Here is a 19,177-nt window from a genome sequence, read left to right as displayed (position 1 = left end):
TCCGACTCTGACCATTTTTCTCACCTGCAACCTCCAGTCACCCTGAGATGGAAATGGTACGATAGGGCTCCGGAGCGAAAACGACCAAGCATTTGACTACGCCATCCAGTTGCCGCACGTGTCTTACTTCCCTACATCTGCCAGAACAAATTAGCAGAGACCGGGAGTCTTAAAATAGTAGAAATTTCTTCCTTCATGGTGCTAGGAGCCAGAGACAGAAGTCGAGGTGTGGCCGGGTGGTTTCTGTTCGAAAGGCTCTGAGGAAGAACCTGGTCCATGTGGCTACTGGCAATCCCTGACCTTCCTTGGCTCCTAGATGCATGACTCCAAGCTCTCTCTCTCTAAGTTTTTAATGTTTACTTAGTTTTGAGAGAGAGAGAGAGAGAGAGAGAACGAGCGGAGGAGGGGCAGAGAGAGAAAAGGAGACACAGAATCCGAAGCAGGCTCCGGGCTCTGAGCCATCAGCACAGAGCCCAGGGCGAGGCTGGAACCCATGAACCTTGAGACCATGACCTGAGCCGAAGTGGGACACTTGAGTCACCCAGGTGCCCCTCTGTCTTTTTAAAAAACGATGTTTATTTTTATTTGAGAGAGGGAGAGAGAGAGAGAGAGAGAGAGAGAGAGAAGGGGAGGGGCAGAGAGAAAGGGAGAGAGAATCCCAAGCAGGCTCTGCACTGCCAGCCCAGAGCCCGATGTGGGGCTTGAACTCATGAACTGTGAGATCACGACCTGAGCTGAGATCAAGAGTCGGACGGTTAACTGACTGAGCCCCCCAGGAGCCCCTCTGTCTGCCTTCACGTGGCCTTCTTTTCCGTGTCTGTGTTCATTTCTCTTATAAAAACACCTTCATTGGGTTTGGGACCCACCCCATCCCTAATCCAGGATGATCTTACCTTGATCCTTACCTTAATTATATCTGCAAAGACCCTACTTCCAAAAAGGGCCCTATTCTAAGGTTCCGGGGGGCTGTATCCTGCTCAATCCGGGGCAGCAGGGGAGCAGGACTCTCTCCCTGTGGTGTGTGAGCAGGGGCAGGATGAGGTCTGACCTACATGTTAGAAATCCCTGCAGCCCCTGTGTCATCCGGGCCTGCCTTCCCTTGCCTGGATGGTACGGTCACCCCCCTTCCCAGCAGTCCCTATGGCAGCCACAGGGCTTCTTAAAACTTAAAAAACAATCATGTCCTTTCATTGCTCAAAGGTACCATCACTCTCAAAAGAACACCCTCTCTCTCTCCTCACCCCAGCCCACGAGTCCCCATGTGGCCAGCCCCTGTGACTTCGCGTCCCTCCTTACTCCATATCGTCCTTTACTCACCTACCTCTAGCCACGGCCTTTTCGCTGCAACTTGAACATTTCCGGATTGTCCCACCACAGGGCCTTTGCACATGCCGTGCCCTCTGTCCAGAACACCCTTCTCCCGATTCCTCCCAGGGCCATGTCCTCCTTCCGCAGGTCCCAGCTCCAGTCTCCTGATCTCGCAGCTAATACTCTTTCCCATCCCTGTGTGTCCACCTGCTTGATTTCTCCAAGTTCCTACCACTTCTGGTAACTTCCTATTTGTTCACAGGTTTGTTTTCTCACTACAGGGTGGGTATCTGCCAACACAGCACCGGCAGCAGGAATATAGGGCAAGGTGTGCAGCATACAGGAGGCGCACAAATCCTTAAAGAAGGGAGAGCAGGAAGTGGGACAGAGGACAGCGGAGCCACAATCCTAGTGGGAGGGGCGTCTGGGGAGGAGAGGGGCTGGGTGGTGTTTGGAAAGAGCCTTGCCGGAAGCAGGAGGCCCGCAGCCAGGAGCAGTCTCACCCCTGTGCCTCTCTCTCCCCCTGAGCGTGCTGTCCAGCTGGCAGGTGAGACCCAGTCTGGGTGGGGTGACATGAGCTGAGGGTGATAGGGAACCATCAAGGGTACGTGAGCAGGGGCAGGATGACGTCAGACCTGTTGACAGGAACTCCTGTTCATCCAAGTCATTTTTGTTGGTGTGTTTTCTACTGCAAACATGACTTGTACAGATCGTAGACTGGTCTCAGTTAAAACGTGCAAACCGCTTTAAAAACAACAAAACTCCCAAAACTTAGGTCCTCACAAAACATTTTATTCCCGGAGGGCCCACTCCCCAGTCCTCACTCTGCCGAGGTACCCCCTTCCTCCCTCCCAAGCACAGCTCCGAAGCCTACAAAGTCCAAGCCCCCCGACATCTGCCCAGAGCCAGCAGGGCTGGGGTGGGGGGTATCACTCTTCTGCTTGGATCTCCCCAATCCAACATACTGGGGTAGGGGCCGGTCTTGGGTCCCCAGAGCTCAGAGACACCCAAGGGCTTGAATCGCCCCGTTCTCTGGGCACCGGGGTGAGTGCGTGTGTTGATCTCGTTCCCGGGATCTGGGGGGAGCACAAATATGGGAGCTGGGCTCTCTCGGGGACTCCAGGAAGTCCGAGCTCTCACAGCCTGAGTCAGACAGCCGTCTGCCTCCTCTGCCCGACATTTCCACCGTTAGAGCAGGGAGGGGGGTGGTCCCACTCACGGGGCTCTCCAGCCCCTTCTACCATCCGAGGTCAGAGGTGGGCAGAGACCCCGGGGTGTGGGGGGGGGGGGGAGAGGCAGAGGGAGGGAACAAAACCCCTTTCCCAGCCAGCCAAATACTTCTCACTTCAGCTCCACGTGGACCTAGGGTTCCCAACGGACCGTGAACCATGGCTGGAACTCACCTACCGTTAAACCACTGTGGCTTTACTACCAAGGAGGGCTTGGCCACCACGGAAGGTCCGTCCCATGATCAAGGTCGGAGCTGGGAAATGGGACCTTGACTCAGAAGTGCTTCTGCACTTCGCTGCCCTGGGAAGAGATTGTCCCCCTTCAGCTGAGAGGCTAGGGAGGATGATAGAACACAGGTTCGAGGACCGGGTGGGTTTTGCAGGACGTCTAGGAGTTTGCCAGCTAGACTAGTCGCTCATCAAACCCGCCCTGGCGCTCCGCTGTGCCCGGCCCACTTGGGAGAACAGAGCTTTCTGCTTCCCGGGAGGAAGACGCAGCCCCTTCCAGTGGGGGTGGAGACCAGAGCCTAGAGGCTGCGGGCCCTGATCCCACCTCAGTAGACCTGCATCTGCTGGCCACAGGTGAGGTTGGGTCGGCTCAGGGCGTCCCACATGAGTAGCATCTCGTATGGCAAGAAGCGATGGACCAACAGCAGCTCCCGGTAGAAGCAGGGGTCAAAGGAGGATATGCGGGCCGAGGGAGCCCCAATGCCAGCTGTGCGGATACCGCCGTGTGAGGCGGGCTTCAGACCTTCCTGCTTCAGGCACATGCCCAGGAAGACATCATCGATAGGGAAGAGGTCCAGTGTGGAGGCGGCCCGGCGCAGGGCAGTGGCCGTGAAGCGGGACAGCAGGAAGCCACCCCCCCCACAGTAGGGAGGGTACTGCTCCTCCTGTGTCACCACTGTTGGCACATAGTACTTGCTCCAGGGAACCCGGATGGGCCCCACACTGTGGATCAGTTGCCCCACAAAGAGGTGGCGGTCGGGATGATGGTCCCGCAGGTAGGAGACCATGTTGTCTGTGTGTGCGAAGACGTCATCATCCCCATTGAGCACGAAGCTGGCATTGGTGCACCGAGTCTCCTGCCACTTTAGGAAGAGCACCTGAAGGCGAGGCGGACAGGGCACATGAGCTTGAGGGCTGGGGCAATCAGCTGTGGGTCCCGGCCGGCCGCCCAGCCCAAGGAGCCCAGACGAGGCTGCGTCCCCGGGCCAGACTAGCATGGGTTTGAGGCCCCACCCTGAGCTTCAGTCTCCAACCTTCCGGACAGACCTCATCAGAGGACCTGTCTCCGGGAGTGTTGGGGACCTGCGGAGATGATGCTCGGTAAAGCGCCAACAAGTGCTGGAAAATTGTCACATTTACATTTATTGTAGCTCCTTCTGACTCTGCCTGGCCAAGCACTGCTGGTAAATAGTTACTCGTCTGTCTATTATTTAACATCTACCTCCCCCACCAGACTCTAGGCTTCCCCTGGGGTGGGGGTGGACTGTGTCTCTCCCGTGTTATCTCCCGAGCACCCAGTGTGGGGTCATCGCTTCGTAGGTACTGGATTCAGATTTGTCAAATTGACATTTTTACATGCTTTTGTGTTTTGAATGAAGAACGTGGCAGGTTGAGAGGCTCTGGCCCTCTAACCGCCTCAGCTTCAGTTTCCTCCGTAATAACTTTTGCTGCAATGCCAGGCACCGCCCTGCCTGGAGTCTCTTCTGCAAGCAGGGGTGGTCTTCAACCCCATCTACCGATGAGGAAATAGAGGCTCTGCAGATAAAGTGACTTGGACAAGGTCACACAACAGATACGTAGCAACTTAAGGTCTTGAGCCCAGACCCGTCTGTGCCAACTGTAAGCGGGGACCTACACTGGGTCCCCTTCGACTCCTGGGTAGGTCCTCAGAGCCTCTAATTCTAATCTCATTCTAATTCTGGTCTAGAGAATGTCGGCGATGGTGTGTATCAGAACGCTAGAAGCTCGGAGCTTCCTAGTGGGGCAAGTGAAAAGGGAAGCAGGAAGCATCCTCATAGCTCTCAACGGATAAAGAGGGAATTCTTTGGGTTTCTGGGCCATTTCTGAGGCAGGGACGTGAGGAAGACCAGGTCAAAAGGGGGGGGGGGGCGGATTCCGGGCACACCGAGCCTGGGAGGCTCACCTAAGGCCTACTCCTTTATCTGGGTCAAGGCAGGGTTCTCTCTACTTCTTGTGGGTTCTGGTCCACCAAAACGGTCTTTATTGAGCACCCGTGGCACAGACCTGGGCCTCACAGGGAGACAGAACAAGTCAACAAGATGTTCCGTCCGGCGCCCCGAACCCCCGCTCGTCATTTGAACATCTGGCACTGCTCTAGAAGCTTTGTAAATATTATCTCCTGTAATTCTCGTAACAGCCCTGGGAGGGAGGTGGGCGGATCCAAGCAATCCCATTTCCTTGATAACTATGAGGAAACGGAAGCCCCGAGTGGTAAATGATTACCAAGCAAGCAGTCAAACCTAGGGCCTCAGGCTCCGAGAGCCAGCCGGGCTTGTGCATTGGGTCACCCTGCCCTTTCTCCCCGCCTCCCTTAGCGCCTCCCTTAGCGCCTCCCTTAGCGACTCGGATCGCCGATCGCCGTGAGGGCAGCGAAGAAAGCGGGGAAGGATGGATGGGGACTTCTGGGCCCCCGGGCCCCTCAGAGGAGGCGGTGGTGAGGGGGCAGGGAGGAGGGGGTGGCCCTCATCAGGTGACTCCCCGCGGGCTCACCTGTTTGAGCGTGAGGTTGAAGAAGGAGTCATGGAAGTCCCACTGCAGGATGTCGCCGTGCGCCTGTGCCTCCAGCGCCAGCAGCCGGTTGACCTTGCGAGCCTCCAGGGGGTTAGGGGCCGTCCCCACCAGGAAGAGGCGGCGCAGCTGGGCACCCCGCACCTGGCGCTCGCGGCCCCAAGTGCGCCGCACCAGCTCCCGCCGCTCGTAATTCCTGGGCGAGGATTTGATCACCAGCAGCAGGAAGACAGGCGGCGCGCACTTGCCCAGGGGCACGTCCTGCAGCAGCGGGAAGTCACGGCAGTGCCTGTACAGCAGGAAGTCACGCACCTGCTGTGGCTGCCCCTCGAAGTTGGGCAGGGTGGCCACGGAGGCGTTGGCCCTGCAGGGGGCGGGCGGGGGGCGCGGGGCGGGCCGAGAGGGTAGAGAGGGCCAGGTCAGGGCCACGGGGTTGTCCCGGGGCTCCTTCAGGCTCTGGAAGGCAGGCGATGACATGTACAGACTGAAGAAGAAGAGGGTGACGATGCTCAGAGCTACAGGCAGGGCCACCTCTGTGCTGCGGGGCCGAGAACATCTCATCCTGGCCGGCCTGGTGGTTCCTGGTAGGAGTGACAGGCACTGAAGATACCAGATGGGTCGAGCACCTTCCCTGAGGTACCTGTGGACCCCAACACCTGGGTGCAGCCCTACAGTCGCTCCGGTCGGTACGATATCGAAACGCACCCTCTCCTATCCCCCCCACACCCCACACCTCCTCCCGCCCCTCAACCCACGTTGGCTCTGACAGGTGCCCGGGCCCTGCGGGGGATTAAATCCTTACAGACAAAACCGAGGCCTGGAGATGCCAAGGTGAGCCTCCCAGGCTCGGTGTGCCCGCAATCCCCCCCGCTTTTGACCTGGTCTTCCTCACGTCCCTGCCTCAGAAATGGCCCAGAAACCCAAAGAATTCCCGCTTTATCCGTTGAGAGCTATGAGGATGCTTCCTGCTTCCCTTTTCACTTGCCCCACTAGGAAGCTCCGAGCTTCTAGGATTCTGATACACACCATCACCGACATTCTCTAGACTATGTTTTTTTAATGTTTATTTATTTTATTCATTGTAATTTTTTTTAATGTTTATTTTTGAGACAGAGCATGGCAGTAGGGGAAGGGCAGAGAGAGAGACACACACATACACACAGAATCCAAAGCAGGCTCCGGGCTCTGAGCTGTCAGCACAGAGCCTGACATGGGGCTCGAACTTGTCAACTGTGAGATCGTGACCTGAGCTGAAGTTGGACGCTTACCTGACTGAGCCACCCAGGCGCCCCTGGACTATTTTTTTTTTTTTAATTTTTTTTTTCAACCTTTATTTATTTTTGGGACAGAGAGAGACAGAGCATGAACGGGGGAGGGGCAGAGAGAGAGGGAGACACAGAATCTGAAACAGGCTCCAGGTTCTGAGCCATCAGCCCAGAGCCTGATGCGGGGCTCAAACTCCCGGACCACGAGATCGTGACCTGGCTGAAGTCGGACGCTTAACCGACTGCGCCACCCAGGCGCCCTGCCCCTGGACTATTTTTTTTTCTCAACGTTTTTTTAATTTATTTTTTTGGGACAGAGAGAGACAGAGCATGAACGGGGGAGGGGCAGAGAGAGAGGGAGACACAGAATCGGAAACAGGCTCCAGGCTCTGAGCCATCAGCCCAGAGCCCGACGCGGGGCTCGAACTCACAGACCGCGAGATCGTGACCTGGCTGAAGTCGGACGCTTAACCGACTGCGCCACCCAGGCGCCCCTCCCCTGGACTATTTTTAATGGTCCTGTGACCTAGTATGGCACCTGGCTCCCCACAGATCCCTCAGGCCCAGCACATTTCAAACGAAGCTACGATCCTTAGCAAACTCATATTCTTCCTTTATAACCCAGCTTTAACGATCCATTCTCTGGGAAGCCCTCTTTTTTTTTTTTTTTTTAAGGTTTTATTTATTTTTGAGACAGAGAGAGACAGAGCATGAACGGGGGAGGGGCAGAAAGAGAGGGAGACACAGAATCGGAAGCAAGCTCCAGGCTCTGAGCCATCAGCCCAGAGCCCGACGCGGGACTCGAACTCACGGACCGCGAGATCGTGACCTGAGCTGAAGTCGGACGCCTAACCGACTGAGCCACCCGGGCGCCCCTGGGAAGCCCTCTTTAACCCCTCGGGAACATTCCTGATTCTGTCTGGCACCTGTAGCTCTGTCTACCCCTCTCTGGTCCAGTCTTGATCCCACGGGGGTGTCTGCGTTTAGCTTTGTCTTTCTAAGACTGGTGACTTCCTGAGGGTCCCTGAATTGCCCAGCAGGGGGCAGACACAGGGGGGAAGCAGGGAGTGTTTGAATGAATAAATTCATGAATAAAAGTAAATTCGTGAAGGTTCTCTCTGGTAAACTCTGACTCATCCTTCGAAACCCCAGCTCTCATGTCGCCTCCTCCTAGAAGCCTTCCTTCCCCGTATCCAGGCAGAGCCCTCGGTCTCCCTTCCAGATCCCTTTCCCGGGCTTCCCTGGATTCCCTTAACGTCCTTTCGTCTGGAGAGGTAGTGTCTCTAGTGTTTTTGAGTCCTAAATGCGAAGGTCTGTTTTCCGGCGCAGCACGAACCTCCTGGATGAGACCCAAGGCAGGACTCACCCATTCTCAGATGCGTGTCGTGGTGACTCACCCCAGAGAGGTACAGACTCCAGAGCCCCACTCCTAGGTTTCAATCCCACTGCCATCACTCCCCGTGCGCCCTCTATACCCTGGGCCTCGGTTTCCTCAGTTATAAAAGGGGACATCTGAGCCACCTCCAACTCACAGGACTGTGCAAGGATGAAGGGAGCTCCCAGCACCTGGCACCCAGTGGGCATTCAACGAGTGTTTGTTGAATGAACATGTGGACCTCAGGACTTACCTCAGGCTGCCTGTGCTGTTCTGGGGTCTCTTTGTTCTGCCCACCGGCACCTGGAAAATGTGAGACAGTCAGTGGATTCCGGAAGGCTCCCCCTGCCCCAAGCGACCCCACCCGGCTATGGCCTGGAAGCAAAGAAGAGAGCGGCTTCCCATTTCCATCTAGAGCCGGCAAGGGTGCCTTCCTCCTGGATCCGCGAGGCCATTTCCCTAATGTGTCTGCACGCTGCCCGGCCAAGCCCCTCCGGCCAGAAGTCTCCCGGAAACAGGGCTCAGATCTTACCCCACAGGCTCTGCTGTGTGACTTTGGAAAAGAAGCCTGCCCTCTCTGAGCCTCCATGTAAAACGGGGAGAATTAACCCCACGTAAGAGTGTTTTTGTGGGGGTTTTAACCTCAAACACGCTGGGTATGATCCTGCATCAGGATTTTTGCACAGATTATTCCCTCTGCCTGGAATACTCTTCCCCAGACGTGCACACAATTCCCTCCCTCACACCTTTCTGGTCTTTGCTCCAACGTGCCCTCCTCAGGACACGCTATCTCACTAGCAGCCCTGGTCCCCGACCCTGTTCTACTTTTTTTTTTTTCTTCCACGGCACTTTACATCTCCTAAAATATATGATGAAACTTGAAAAATGTGTTGTTTCTCAGGGCCCCCCCGGGGGCTCGGTCCCTTCAGCGTCCGACTTCGGCTCAGGTCATGATCGTGATCTCGCGGTGCGTGGGTTCGAGCCCTGCCGCGGGCTCTGTGCCGACAGCTCGGGAGTCCGGAGCCTGCTTCGGATTCTGTGTCTCCCTCTCTCTCTCTCTCTCTCTCTCTGCCCCTCCCCCACTCACACTCTCTCTCAAAAATCAAGCCAAACATTAAAAAGTATATATATGGTTTCTCATCCATCTCCTGAGCTCCTGTCTCGGTCACCATCTTATTCCCAGCCCCCAGAACTGTGCTTGGTGTGCAGTAGGCGCTAAATGGGTGCTGAACGGACGAGGAACGAATGAACGCCGGATTTCCACAGGCACGGGGTACCTAACCGTCTCCACTATGGAACCCTCGCTCTTGAGGGCGAACAAACGCCAAATTAAAACCTCACTGAGATGACACGAGGTGACAAAAGGCACAGGAGGAAATGGGGCCTGGTGGCAGGTGTGGCTTTTGAGGTCTGGCGGGCATGCCAGCTGGATGCGAGTGGCAGAGAAGAGCCAGGGTGGCTGAGGTCTGGGGACAAGGTCGCAGGGGAGGGAAGGGCAGGTGTACGGAGCTGGCGGAGCCTCAGCAGCTTCAGGACCCTGTCCGCGGGTGGCATAGGGCCTGTCTTGTCGCTGCGACATGCCAGCTTGGCTGCCAGGCCTGGGGGCGGGGGCGGTGGTTAGGCTGCTGGAAGGCAGGTCTGGGAGACCCCAAAAGGCAAATAACCTTGGGATAAAACCGTGCACCGATGGATGAGGCCCAAGAGTGAATGGAATCCCGGAAGGACATTTTCCCGAACTGAAGAGAAGCCTGAGTTTAGGATGGACGACGGGAAAGGTGTGGTTCCCAGGGAAACCCCGAGCTACAAGGATAGAAAACGGGTGCCTGGGTGGCTCAGTGGGTTGAGCCTCTGACTCTTGGTTTCTGCTCAGGTCACGATCTCGTGGCTCGTGAGTTCGAGCTCCGAGTCAGGCTCTGCACCGAGAGTGCGGACCTTGCTTGGGATGCTCTCTCTCCCTTTCTCTCTGTCCCTCCCCTGCTCATGCTCGCTCGCTCTAAAATAAATAAATAAATTTTAAAAAGAAAAAGGACAGAAAAAACAAGACAAAACCTCATGAGCTGTAATAGAAAGCCCAGGTCATCAGAAAGGAAATCAGACTAGAAACGCCACAATGTCCTCCTGGGCCACCCCTGTGGCTGGAGACCCACAGATCCTGGAAAACAACGGCACGCCTCAGAACCTATCTCCTGGGCAAGAGACCCTCTCCTTAAGGGCCCATAAAATCTTAGAAAGTGATTCACCCCTTTCCCCACCTGCAGTTTATTTTTACTTTATTTTTTTATTTAAAAAAAAATTTTTTTTTAACATTTATTTATTTCCAAAAGACAGCGACAGAGTGCGAGTGGGGGAGGGGCAGAGAGCGCGAGGGAGACACAGCATCCAAAGCAGGCTCCAGGCTCTGAGCTGTCAGCGCAGAGCCCGACACGGGGCTCAAACCCACTAATGGTGAGATCATGACCTGAGCTGAAATCGGACACTTAACCGACTGAGCCACCCAGGTGCACCCCCCCCCCACCCCCCGCCATCTGCAGTTTAGAGCTGAAATCAGGGATTTTCAAACAGGTGGTTCTGTCCCCAAGATACACTTGGCAACATCTGGAGACATTCCTGGCCCTTACCATTTGCCAAGGGTGGAGGCATGGCGCTGTTAATGGCATTAAGTGGGTGGAAGCCGGGATGCTGTTGCAATTAACATCCTGCAGGATCATCCAGCCGCAAACGTTAACATTGTCAAGGCTGAGATATCCTGGTCTAAACCAAGAGAAACCCAGAACAGAGAACTCAAAACGAGGGAAGACTGGAAGTGGAGACTCAGGGTGGAACACAAAACCTTGCGATGGGTTTTTATACAAATTCATCATATGGAGGAGTTTTGCGCTCTACTGTTATTTTTTCTAAGTTTGTTTATTTTTGAGACAGACTGAGTACAAGCAGGGGAGGTACAGAGAGAGAGGGAGACGGAGAGAATCCCAAGCAGGGCTCAAACTCCTCATCGGTGAGATCGTGACCTGAGCCGAAACCGAAGAGTCGGACACTTAACCGACAGCCACCCGCCTTCCCCATTTTTTTCTCCCCAGGTCTAAGGTTTCTCTCAATGGAGGGATTCTGGGGCGCCTGGGTGGCTCAGTCAGTTAAGCGTCCGACTTCAGCTCAGGTCATGATTCAAGGCTTGTGAGTTCGAGCCCTGCATCTAGCTCTGTGCTGATAAGCTCAGAGCCTGGAGCCTGCTTAGGATTCTGTGTCTCCCCCTCTCTCTGCCCCTCCCCCACACATACTCAGTCTCTCTCTCTCTCAAAAATAAACACTAAAAAAGAAAAATTAAACGGAGGGATTCTGCTACTTTACCCTACCAGCCCAGCCCCCATGAGATTCCTGATTAGGGTCTGAGAGCTCAAGTTCGAGGCAGAGGAGGGAGACCCACTTCCCCTCCTCCCTATAATAGACCTCCATTAATGCATCCAAGACCCCCTTCCTTTTGCCATCCACCAAGGCAGAGGAAAGAACTTCTGGGCCTCCCTGTCAGCAAGGCTGAGAGCACAGAAGACTTACTGGTCTAGTAAACCTTGTTGGGTGCCGCTGCGGGTGGTGCCTTAGGTAGTCACGGGTCTGTCCTTGTGGGTTTGGTTATTACTTCCTCCAAGCTACTGAGCGGCAGCCTGAGGTCTTTGCTGGGTGGGCCAGGTAGCTGGTGAGAAAGAAACTCCTTGCAGGCCTGGGTCCAATTCCCTGACCCCTACCCAAGGCCCTGCTGTCCACCCCCTCCAGTCCTCATTGTACGGAATGACTGGATTTACAGAAGTCCAAACAGCTGCTAACTCAGTGAAGTCCATGGGCTTTGAATAACCCTGGGGAAATCACCACCCCTGTTTCATAGATGGGGAGGCGGAGCTCACAGTGATCCCAGGGTGGCCCAGTGGGTACCTCATGTCACCACAGAAACAACCTGCTTTGTCTCCAGGTCCTTCAGTCCTGAGAAGGGTCTCAGCAGCTCTTAGCCCCCAAAAACCGATAATATGAAAACCGTTCATTCATTCACGCATTCTTTCTTTCTTTTTTTTTTTTTTTTATTTAAAAAAAATTTTTTTTTCAACGTTTATTTATTTTTGGGACAGAGAGAGACAGAGCATGAACTGGGGAGGGGCAGAGAGAGAGGGAGACACAGAATTGGAAACAGGCTTCAGGCTCTGAGCCATCAGCCCAGAGCCCGACGCGGGGCTCGAACTCACGGACCGCGAGATCGTGACCTGGCTGAAGTCGGATGCTTAACCGACTGCGCCACCCAGGCGCCCCAATTCACGCATTCTTTCATTCATTCAAGAAATAGGTCTGGGGAACCTGAGAAGCCTCAACCCTGGGGCCGGCCCCTCCAGAAGCTCCCAATGTGGGGGAGACAAATCCAGGTACATGTGGGATCAGGCCTGGGGCCAGAAGAAGGGACCAGGATATTGAAGCTAAGGCTTTGAAGGATGCATAGGAGCTCACCGAGGGGAATTCAGGTAGAAGAAAGAGCAAACGGAAAGGCATGGAAGGGAAAGAAAACAGGCCTATTCAAGGTATCGTCTGTGGTTTATTTTACTGAAAAGCAGAATTTGGGGAGGGGGTGATTTCTGAGGCTAGGGAGTGGGGCCAGACCCTGTAAAGACCTTGAATGCCAAATTGAGAAGTGGGCTATCTCCCGGAGGTCGGGGGAAGCCACAGAGGGTATGCGAACAAGGAGTGGGAAAGCCCGATTCGTTGCTGAACCTCAGCCCCAAATTGACCTTGGCCAGCCACTTCCCTTGGGACGAGGCAGTGCTGAGCCCCCCGACACCCACCCGCAACGAGGTCACTTGGAATTGTGTGTTAAAGGGCTTGGCTTTAACCACACTGGCTGTGTGGTAACCACTCAGTGACCTCGTCACTGTACTGGCTCCTTAGGTGCCCCTAGAGTCCCTGCTTGCAGATGGGGACACTGAGACTCAGCGTGAAGCAGAATTGGAGCCCAGGACTCCGACGGGTGGAGTCCGTCTATCCTATTCTTCCCGAGACGTAGAGAATTTCTGGGAGATTCCCCACCCGGACCTCAGAGCCTTCCAGAATCTGTCAAAGGAATCACGCACTTAAACACCTGACAAAGGACAGACAACCGGAGCCCAGGTCAGCCAACACTCCGCTGCTGGGCCACCCTGGGTGCAGACAGGCGAGTGAAACCTATGAACAGGTATAACTAAACCAGCCCCTTTCTTCCGACGTTAACACCGGAAGGAGGGAATTCGTTTTGTAGCATCCTGATTAACACTGTGGGAGAAGGGCGGGCCCATGGGTGGGGCACCTGATCAGCCTGGGAACTCCTGAAGGATAATAAAGACAATAAGGAAAGATAAAAAGGTCAAAGTCTTGGGGGAAGGGCATCTTGGGCTGAGGGCTTAGCAAGCGCAAAGGGTCAGACCCCAAATGTAAGGTGCCGAAGGCAGAGAGAGGGAGGCCCTGTGGCTGGAACAGGGCGACAGGAGGGAGACGATGGTGGGTTGTCAGACCATGCCAGGGGGAGGGTGGGGGGAAATGGGGCAGGCCACGAAGAACCTCTTATGTTGGCACATGTGAGGGGCAACGGGAGCCACGGAGGGGGTGTTGAGCAGGAGAGGGAAAAGATCGATTTATGCTTTTAAGAAGCCCCCTGTGGCTACGGAGGGGATAAGGACAATCAGGCAGGAGTAGAGGCCAGGCAGCAACCAGGCAGAAGAATCTGGGGGCCTGGACAGGGGCTGGTCAGCGAGGTGCAGGGAGGGGAGCGGATTCAGGAAAGACGATGAAGGGAGTCATCAATGGGTAAAGCCCATGGGAGGCAGAGAAGGAAGGATCGGGAGGAACAGTGTACAAAGCCTGGGAGCCTTTCCCATGGGATGTTCTGGGGCAGTGGTTGACTTCGGTGTGGTGTCCAGCCAAGAGCTGTGGGGACACGATGGCAGGTAAACCAGGAAGGCCCGGCAGGTATTTGATGGAGGAGCACATCTTTCCACTGCTTGCCCACGGCAAGGCCTCCTTCATGCTTCTTCCCTGCAGATCAGACACAGCGGCCGTGGACAGAGTCGCAGCAGTGACGTCTGGGCTGACTCTCAGGGACCCTCACTGCCAGAACAGCTGATCCTGCTCCTGGCCGTTTGCCTTCCAGACACTGGTGCGATTTCGCCATCACCCAGAGCCTGCGTCTTCTAGTATACACGGAAAAGCCACTTGTTTCAACGTTTTCAAGATCCAAGAGCCTCCCTCTGGGGTGTGGCTGCCAGGTATGGGACCTCTCAGCTCCTGTTCCCCCGCCCCTAACAACCATTGCCTCCTGGTCTGCTCCAGCCTTGTCAGCTTCTTTCAGCCCTGCCACAGGGCCTTTGCACCTGCTTGACTTCTGCTCTTTCCCCATTGATCTTTAGGCTCAGCCCAATGCTGCCTTCTAATTTTTTTTTTAATGTTTATCTTTGAGAGAGAGAGAGAGAGAGAGAGAGAGAGAGAGAGTGCGCGCGAGTACAGAGAGAGACAGGGAAACAGGGGATCCAAGGCAGGTTCCTCGCTGTCACTGCAAAGCCCGATACGGAGCTTGAACTCACAAACCGCGAGATCATGACCTGAGCCGAAGTGGGACGCTTAACCAACTGAGCCACCCAGATGCCCTCAATGTTGCCTTTTCAGAAGGGCCTCAACCTCCCAGCTTAACACACCCTGCCCCCGGCTCTGATTCTCTCTGCCGCTCTCACCACCACTGCACGTGGGAAATCTACTCACTTCTCTCCTGTTTATCTCCCCAACCGGCCTGGAGCCCCAGAGGTGGGGCCAGGGGTCTCGCCCCCGACAGCTGTGTCCCCATGTGACGCTCACTGGACAACGGCCCACATATCAACAATTTCCTCATGCCTCATTTCAGCCCAAAGCCCGCTGCATGTGACAGGTGCCACGGCCCCGTCTGTCCTACAGGCCTTGGGGGACGACGGCGATTCAGTCACGGTGAGTTAGCAAGTGCCTGTAGAGCAGAGACAGGACCAAGAGGTACTAATCCACTAAAGAGCCAAATCTCCGCAGCGCTGAAATATTCATGATACATTTAATGAGCAAGAACCGGCTAAATACGCGGGAAGCACCCAGGAGTTCTAATATACGACGGAACACGTTCGCATTCGTGATGCATGAGTGAACATTAACACAAATGACAATGAACATGAACCAGCCACTGAAGGGTCCTGAGACTAAAATATACAGTCGCTGGGTGGCCACGATTCATCACAAATGCGCAGCACTAAATACTAAGGATTCACTGAATATTGATGAGACACGGGAAGTACAGAAGGGGCTGCCCACTCAGCAGAATTCATTCATTCATTCATTCATTCGTTCGTTCGTTTGCTCAGGACGCCTGCTCCTGTGAGACCATGGCGGGCCCGCCTGACACGGGCTTGGAGGGTCCCATCAAATCAAGGGGATTCCCCGCGTGATGCGCCCACTTTCCAGATGACGAAAACTGAGGCCCGGAGAGGGTGAGTCCTGGACCGCTCTCCGGGCCCGTCAGACACACTCCCTGCCCCAGTCGCTGGGTCTCAGTTTCTGAATCAGAGAAGTGAGGGCTAAAACCCTCGCCCAGCAGCCGGGAAGACCGACAGCCCCCGAAGTCGGCTGTGGCGGCCCCATCGGTGGACCCGGGGCCGGTAGCGGGTCCCTTCTGGGCCTCATCTGCAAAGCCGGATGCTGTCGGCTGCTAACCCATGGCTCACTTCCCGCAGGCGAATGAATACCGGCCTCACTGGGGTCTTCCTCATGCTGTACTTAACTTGACAAGGCTCAGCTGGGATTCTGAAAAGGGCATGGAACGTTCTGGGACTTCCAGAAGGCAAGGGGAGGGGCAGGGGGGGGTGGTGGTGACAGGAGAACCCCAGTTGTGCGTGTGGCGACCGGGGTCCTGAGACAGGCTGTATGCCAAACCACACATTTAGGAAGCGCCAACAAGGACCAGTTAACATCAGCGTCGGTGACCGTTGTCACATACACGCTGTGACTGCTGAGCCACCGCCAAGCACCTAGTGTGTGCCATGCCCTTGGTATACGTTCTGGGCACGCGGCCAAGATGACTGCAAGAAACGCCCGTGCTCACGGAGCTGATGTGTGAATCAGGGGCAGAAAGGCAGTGAATGCGACAACTTTCTAGAGAAGTTCCTGGAAGAGACTCAAGGGTGGGACTCAGGGTATTTGCAGGAGAGGGTGTGAGGCCTGGGCGTGACTGTCCTTGTGAAGCCCGTGAACTACCTTCCAGGCAAACCTAATCTCCGGTTCCCAGGTGATTGAGCTGGGCCCAGAAAGGGAGCGCTCACCCCCGCCCCCCACCAGAGGTCACACGGCCAACCAAGGCCAAGAGTGGTTGCTAGAATTTGAACCCTGATCTGCTGGACCCTGATCACTGATTTCATACCAGCTAGGCCTCCCAGTAATGATGGACCGGTCCCTTTTCGCAAGAAATAGAAGTTATTTTTGTAAGCAGAGCGGCTGGGGGGGGGGGGGGCGGGGGGCAGGAAAAAAGGGCTCGTCGAGGATGGCTCCGTGGAGGAGGTGACCTGGGAGAGCCCACCTCAGAAACTGCTCAGGGTACGTGGGATGGGCCAGGTGGGGACCTGCGGCCTCGAACTAAACGCCGGCCCTGCCCCAGCCGAGCCTCAAAGGACATCCTTGGACTGGTTTCCTAGATGGAGGAATCGAGGTCTCATGGGACCTTCCTCTGGGGGCCTCCCGAAAGCCCCCCACACCTTCATGCCCTCCTTCAGTCAAGATTAGAGTTAATACCTGTTAACACCTCTTAAGCCCTGTGTGTGGTCCCATTTGGACCACCTGCTCTCCACCCACCACACCTGCGACTGGCAGGGAGGGCTTTGTTGGCCTGGTTTTTTACGGATAGGGAAACTGAGGCACAGAGCCCTCATCCAAGGAAGGTCACGTGGGACCTCAATCCCTGCCTGATGAGGCTTCCTTTAGTTTGCTGTGCTGGTAGTGAGCTCCCCATGACGGGGATCAAGCTGAGCCACACTCCCATCAGGGGGCCGGATCACAGTGGGTAGCCTTCTTGATTCATGGGGGAGTGGGGGGACAAGTCACTGTCCCACTCTGGGCCTCAGAGGCAGTGGCAGGAAGAGAAGGCGTCCAGTAACACCTTCCCTCCTCCTCCAAGGCTCACCTAGCCCAGCCCTGGGGTTCCTGGGCCAAGGAAGCCTGTCTGAATCCCTCAAGCTCTGGCCTGGAGAAGGGACGTTTCGAGGCCCCTCCTTGGTTCCCCCACACCCAGGGCACCTGGAAGGAATTGCCACACCCGACGGGTGAGGGAGAAAGGGAAAGGTACCCATCTGGGTTGGACGAACAATCCTCTCACTTGGGTTGAGTGGGGCCCCCGCTGCCCGACGCAGGGTCCACACCTCTTTCTCTAGACTCCTCAGCCCTTGCCTGGCCGGGTGGCCGCCTTAGGAACCCGCAGGGCGGTGTGAGGACGCCGTAGCCCCAGGGCTGGCCCCAAAGCTGGACTACAGGAGGCTCTGGGGGGGAGGGGAAGTGGGAGAGCTCAGTTTCCCCATCTGAAAAATGGCCATAAAACAACTTGCACCCCCGGGGAACCTGGAAGGGTGGCTAATGATACAGTAATACTTAATATAGCGACAGCTGGCTTTCCCTGGATGTCCACTCCCTCCACGGCTGCTGTGCGAGCCCATGTACTTGACCCTCCCCACAGTCCCCTCCAACCCGCCCCACCTTCACACATAGGGGAACGGAAACTCAGAGACCCAAAGTCACTCTCTTGAGGTCCCCCAGGGGTCAGGGGGCCCCCGTCATAAAAACTGCCGCTGGCCGGACATCTCGGGCAACCAAATGGAAGCTGAGTCATTGTCCTAGTCAGTCAGGGAGGTGACACTGAGGTGCGTTCAGAAACCAGGGGCACCCTGCCCAGGCCACAGAGCCAGGCATTGGCGGAACAGGGAGGGTTGGGAAGCCCAGAGGGAGCCGTGAGCTGAGGTCCCCAGCGCCTGGGAAGGCTGGCAGTCAGCGGTGGTTCCCTCAAGAAACAATAAAAACCCCAGCCTGGGCACCAGGGTGCTCTTCCTGCCAGACCCTATCAGTGTGCCAACAATCTCGGCACAAACGACGACAGTTAAGAGTGACAGCCGGAGCCTGAAGAGCGCCCTCCACTTCTCCATTCTGATTCAGCCCTTTCCTGGGAAGTGGGCGTCGGGGAGTGGGGACAGGGGTCCAGGGACGCCTCCCTATGTCCAGAGCTGCGACGGGACAGTGCCAGGAGAGGCTTCCTTGCCCGCCAGGCTCGAGCCGGTCTTGGAGATGCCGGCGGCGACTATCACTGATGGGTGAGGGCCACGGAGTCATTGAGACCTGGGGCTCCGGGATCTCCCGGCATCTTGAGGGTAAGCGCGGTGGAGACCCGACCCCAGGGACCTGCCTGGGCTTCCCTAGAGCCCCGACTTCTCCTCTCCCCACCCCGGAGGTCCGCCAGGTCCACAGGGGCCCCCAACACTCACCCCGGACCACGGTCCAGCCTCTGACCTCTTGGCTCCTCTGCGCTGCGAGCAGGAGGGAGAGCTTCACCTGCGCGCGAGCCTCCGCCTACCTTCCTCCGTCCGCCCCCCCCCCCCCCCCACCCAGGTTTAATTCCTTCCTGCCTCCTCCCAGCCTCACCTCCCTCCAGGCTCCCCTCTCCGAGCCTGGCCGAGCTGCTTAATAGCCCAGTAGAAATTCACCCCGCTGGCCCCTCCCTTCTTCCCCTCCCGCCCCCGCCCCTTCACCTCTGCCCGCCGGCTTCCACCGGAACCGTCCTCTACCACCTCCTCCGCGCCCCTTCGGGGCTCTCAACCCCAATTGGGTCCCGCCGGGTCCCGCCCTCCCCCCACCCGCCCCCACCCGCCCCCACCAGCCAGAGAGTGAGCTCCCCGCGGCCCGGAGGTGTGCAAGCAGCGCCTTCCCAGCCCCTGGCACGGGGCCCCGTGCAGGGTTGATCCACCCTGTGTTCGATGAAGAGATGATGGAAAGGGCGACAGCAAAGCAGGTTGAGCCCAGGGGCTCCTCGGATCTCTGCAAGGGGTTTGAAGACTCCGCAACCCGAAAGCCTGTCCTGAACCCACAGCCCTCGGGATGGGAGAGGTTCTGGAAGTTGGAAGTCGGATTTGAAGGTTCTTGCGGTTGGGGTTGGTAAAGATCCGAATCCTGCCTCACGCCGCGTCTGAAATTTCTAGTCT

General features: G+C 56.3%; 1 protein-coding gene across 1 annotated transcript; it reads right to left on the bottom strand.

The window, feature by feature from the left end:
- Positions 1-2,665: 2,665 nt before the first annotated feature.
- Positions 2,666-18,675, bottom strand: B3GNT3 (UDP-GlcNAc:betaGal beta-1,3-N-acetylglucosaminyltransferase 3). The gene is made up of 5 exons (XM_045496585.1): positions 18,621-18,675; positions 8,144-8,237; positions 7,957-8,024; positions 5,277-5,875; positions 2,666-3,643 (listed from the first exon to the last, which is right to left on the bottom strand). The coding sequence occupies exons 2-5, from the start codon at positions 8,167-8,169 to the stop codon at positions 3,092-3,094; spliced, it is 1,245 nt and encodes a 414-aa protein (XP_045352541.1). The 5' UTR covers positions 8,170-8,237; positions 18,621-18,675; the 3' UTR covers positions 2,666-3,091.
- Between the last annotated feature and the right edge of the window lie 502 nt (positions 18,676-19,177).

Source organism: Leopardus geoffroyi, chromosome A2 (assembly GCF_018350155.1).
Source record: "Leopardus geoffroyi isolate Oge1 chromosome A2, O.geoffroyi_Oge1_pat1.0, whole genome shotgun sequence".
NCBI classification, from domain to species: Eukaryota; Metazoa; Chordata; class Mammalia; order Carnivora; family Felidae; genus Leopardus; species Leopardus geoffroyi.
Note: the sequence above shows the minus strand (reverse complement) of the source record. Positions and strands in the feature narration are given on the sequence as shown.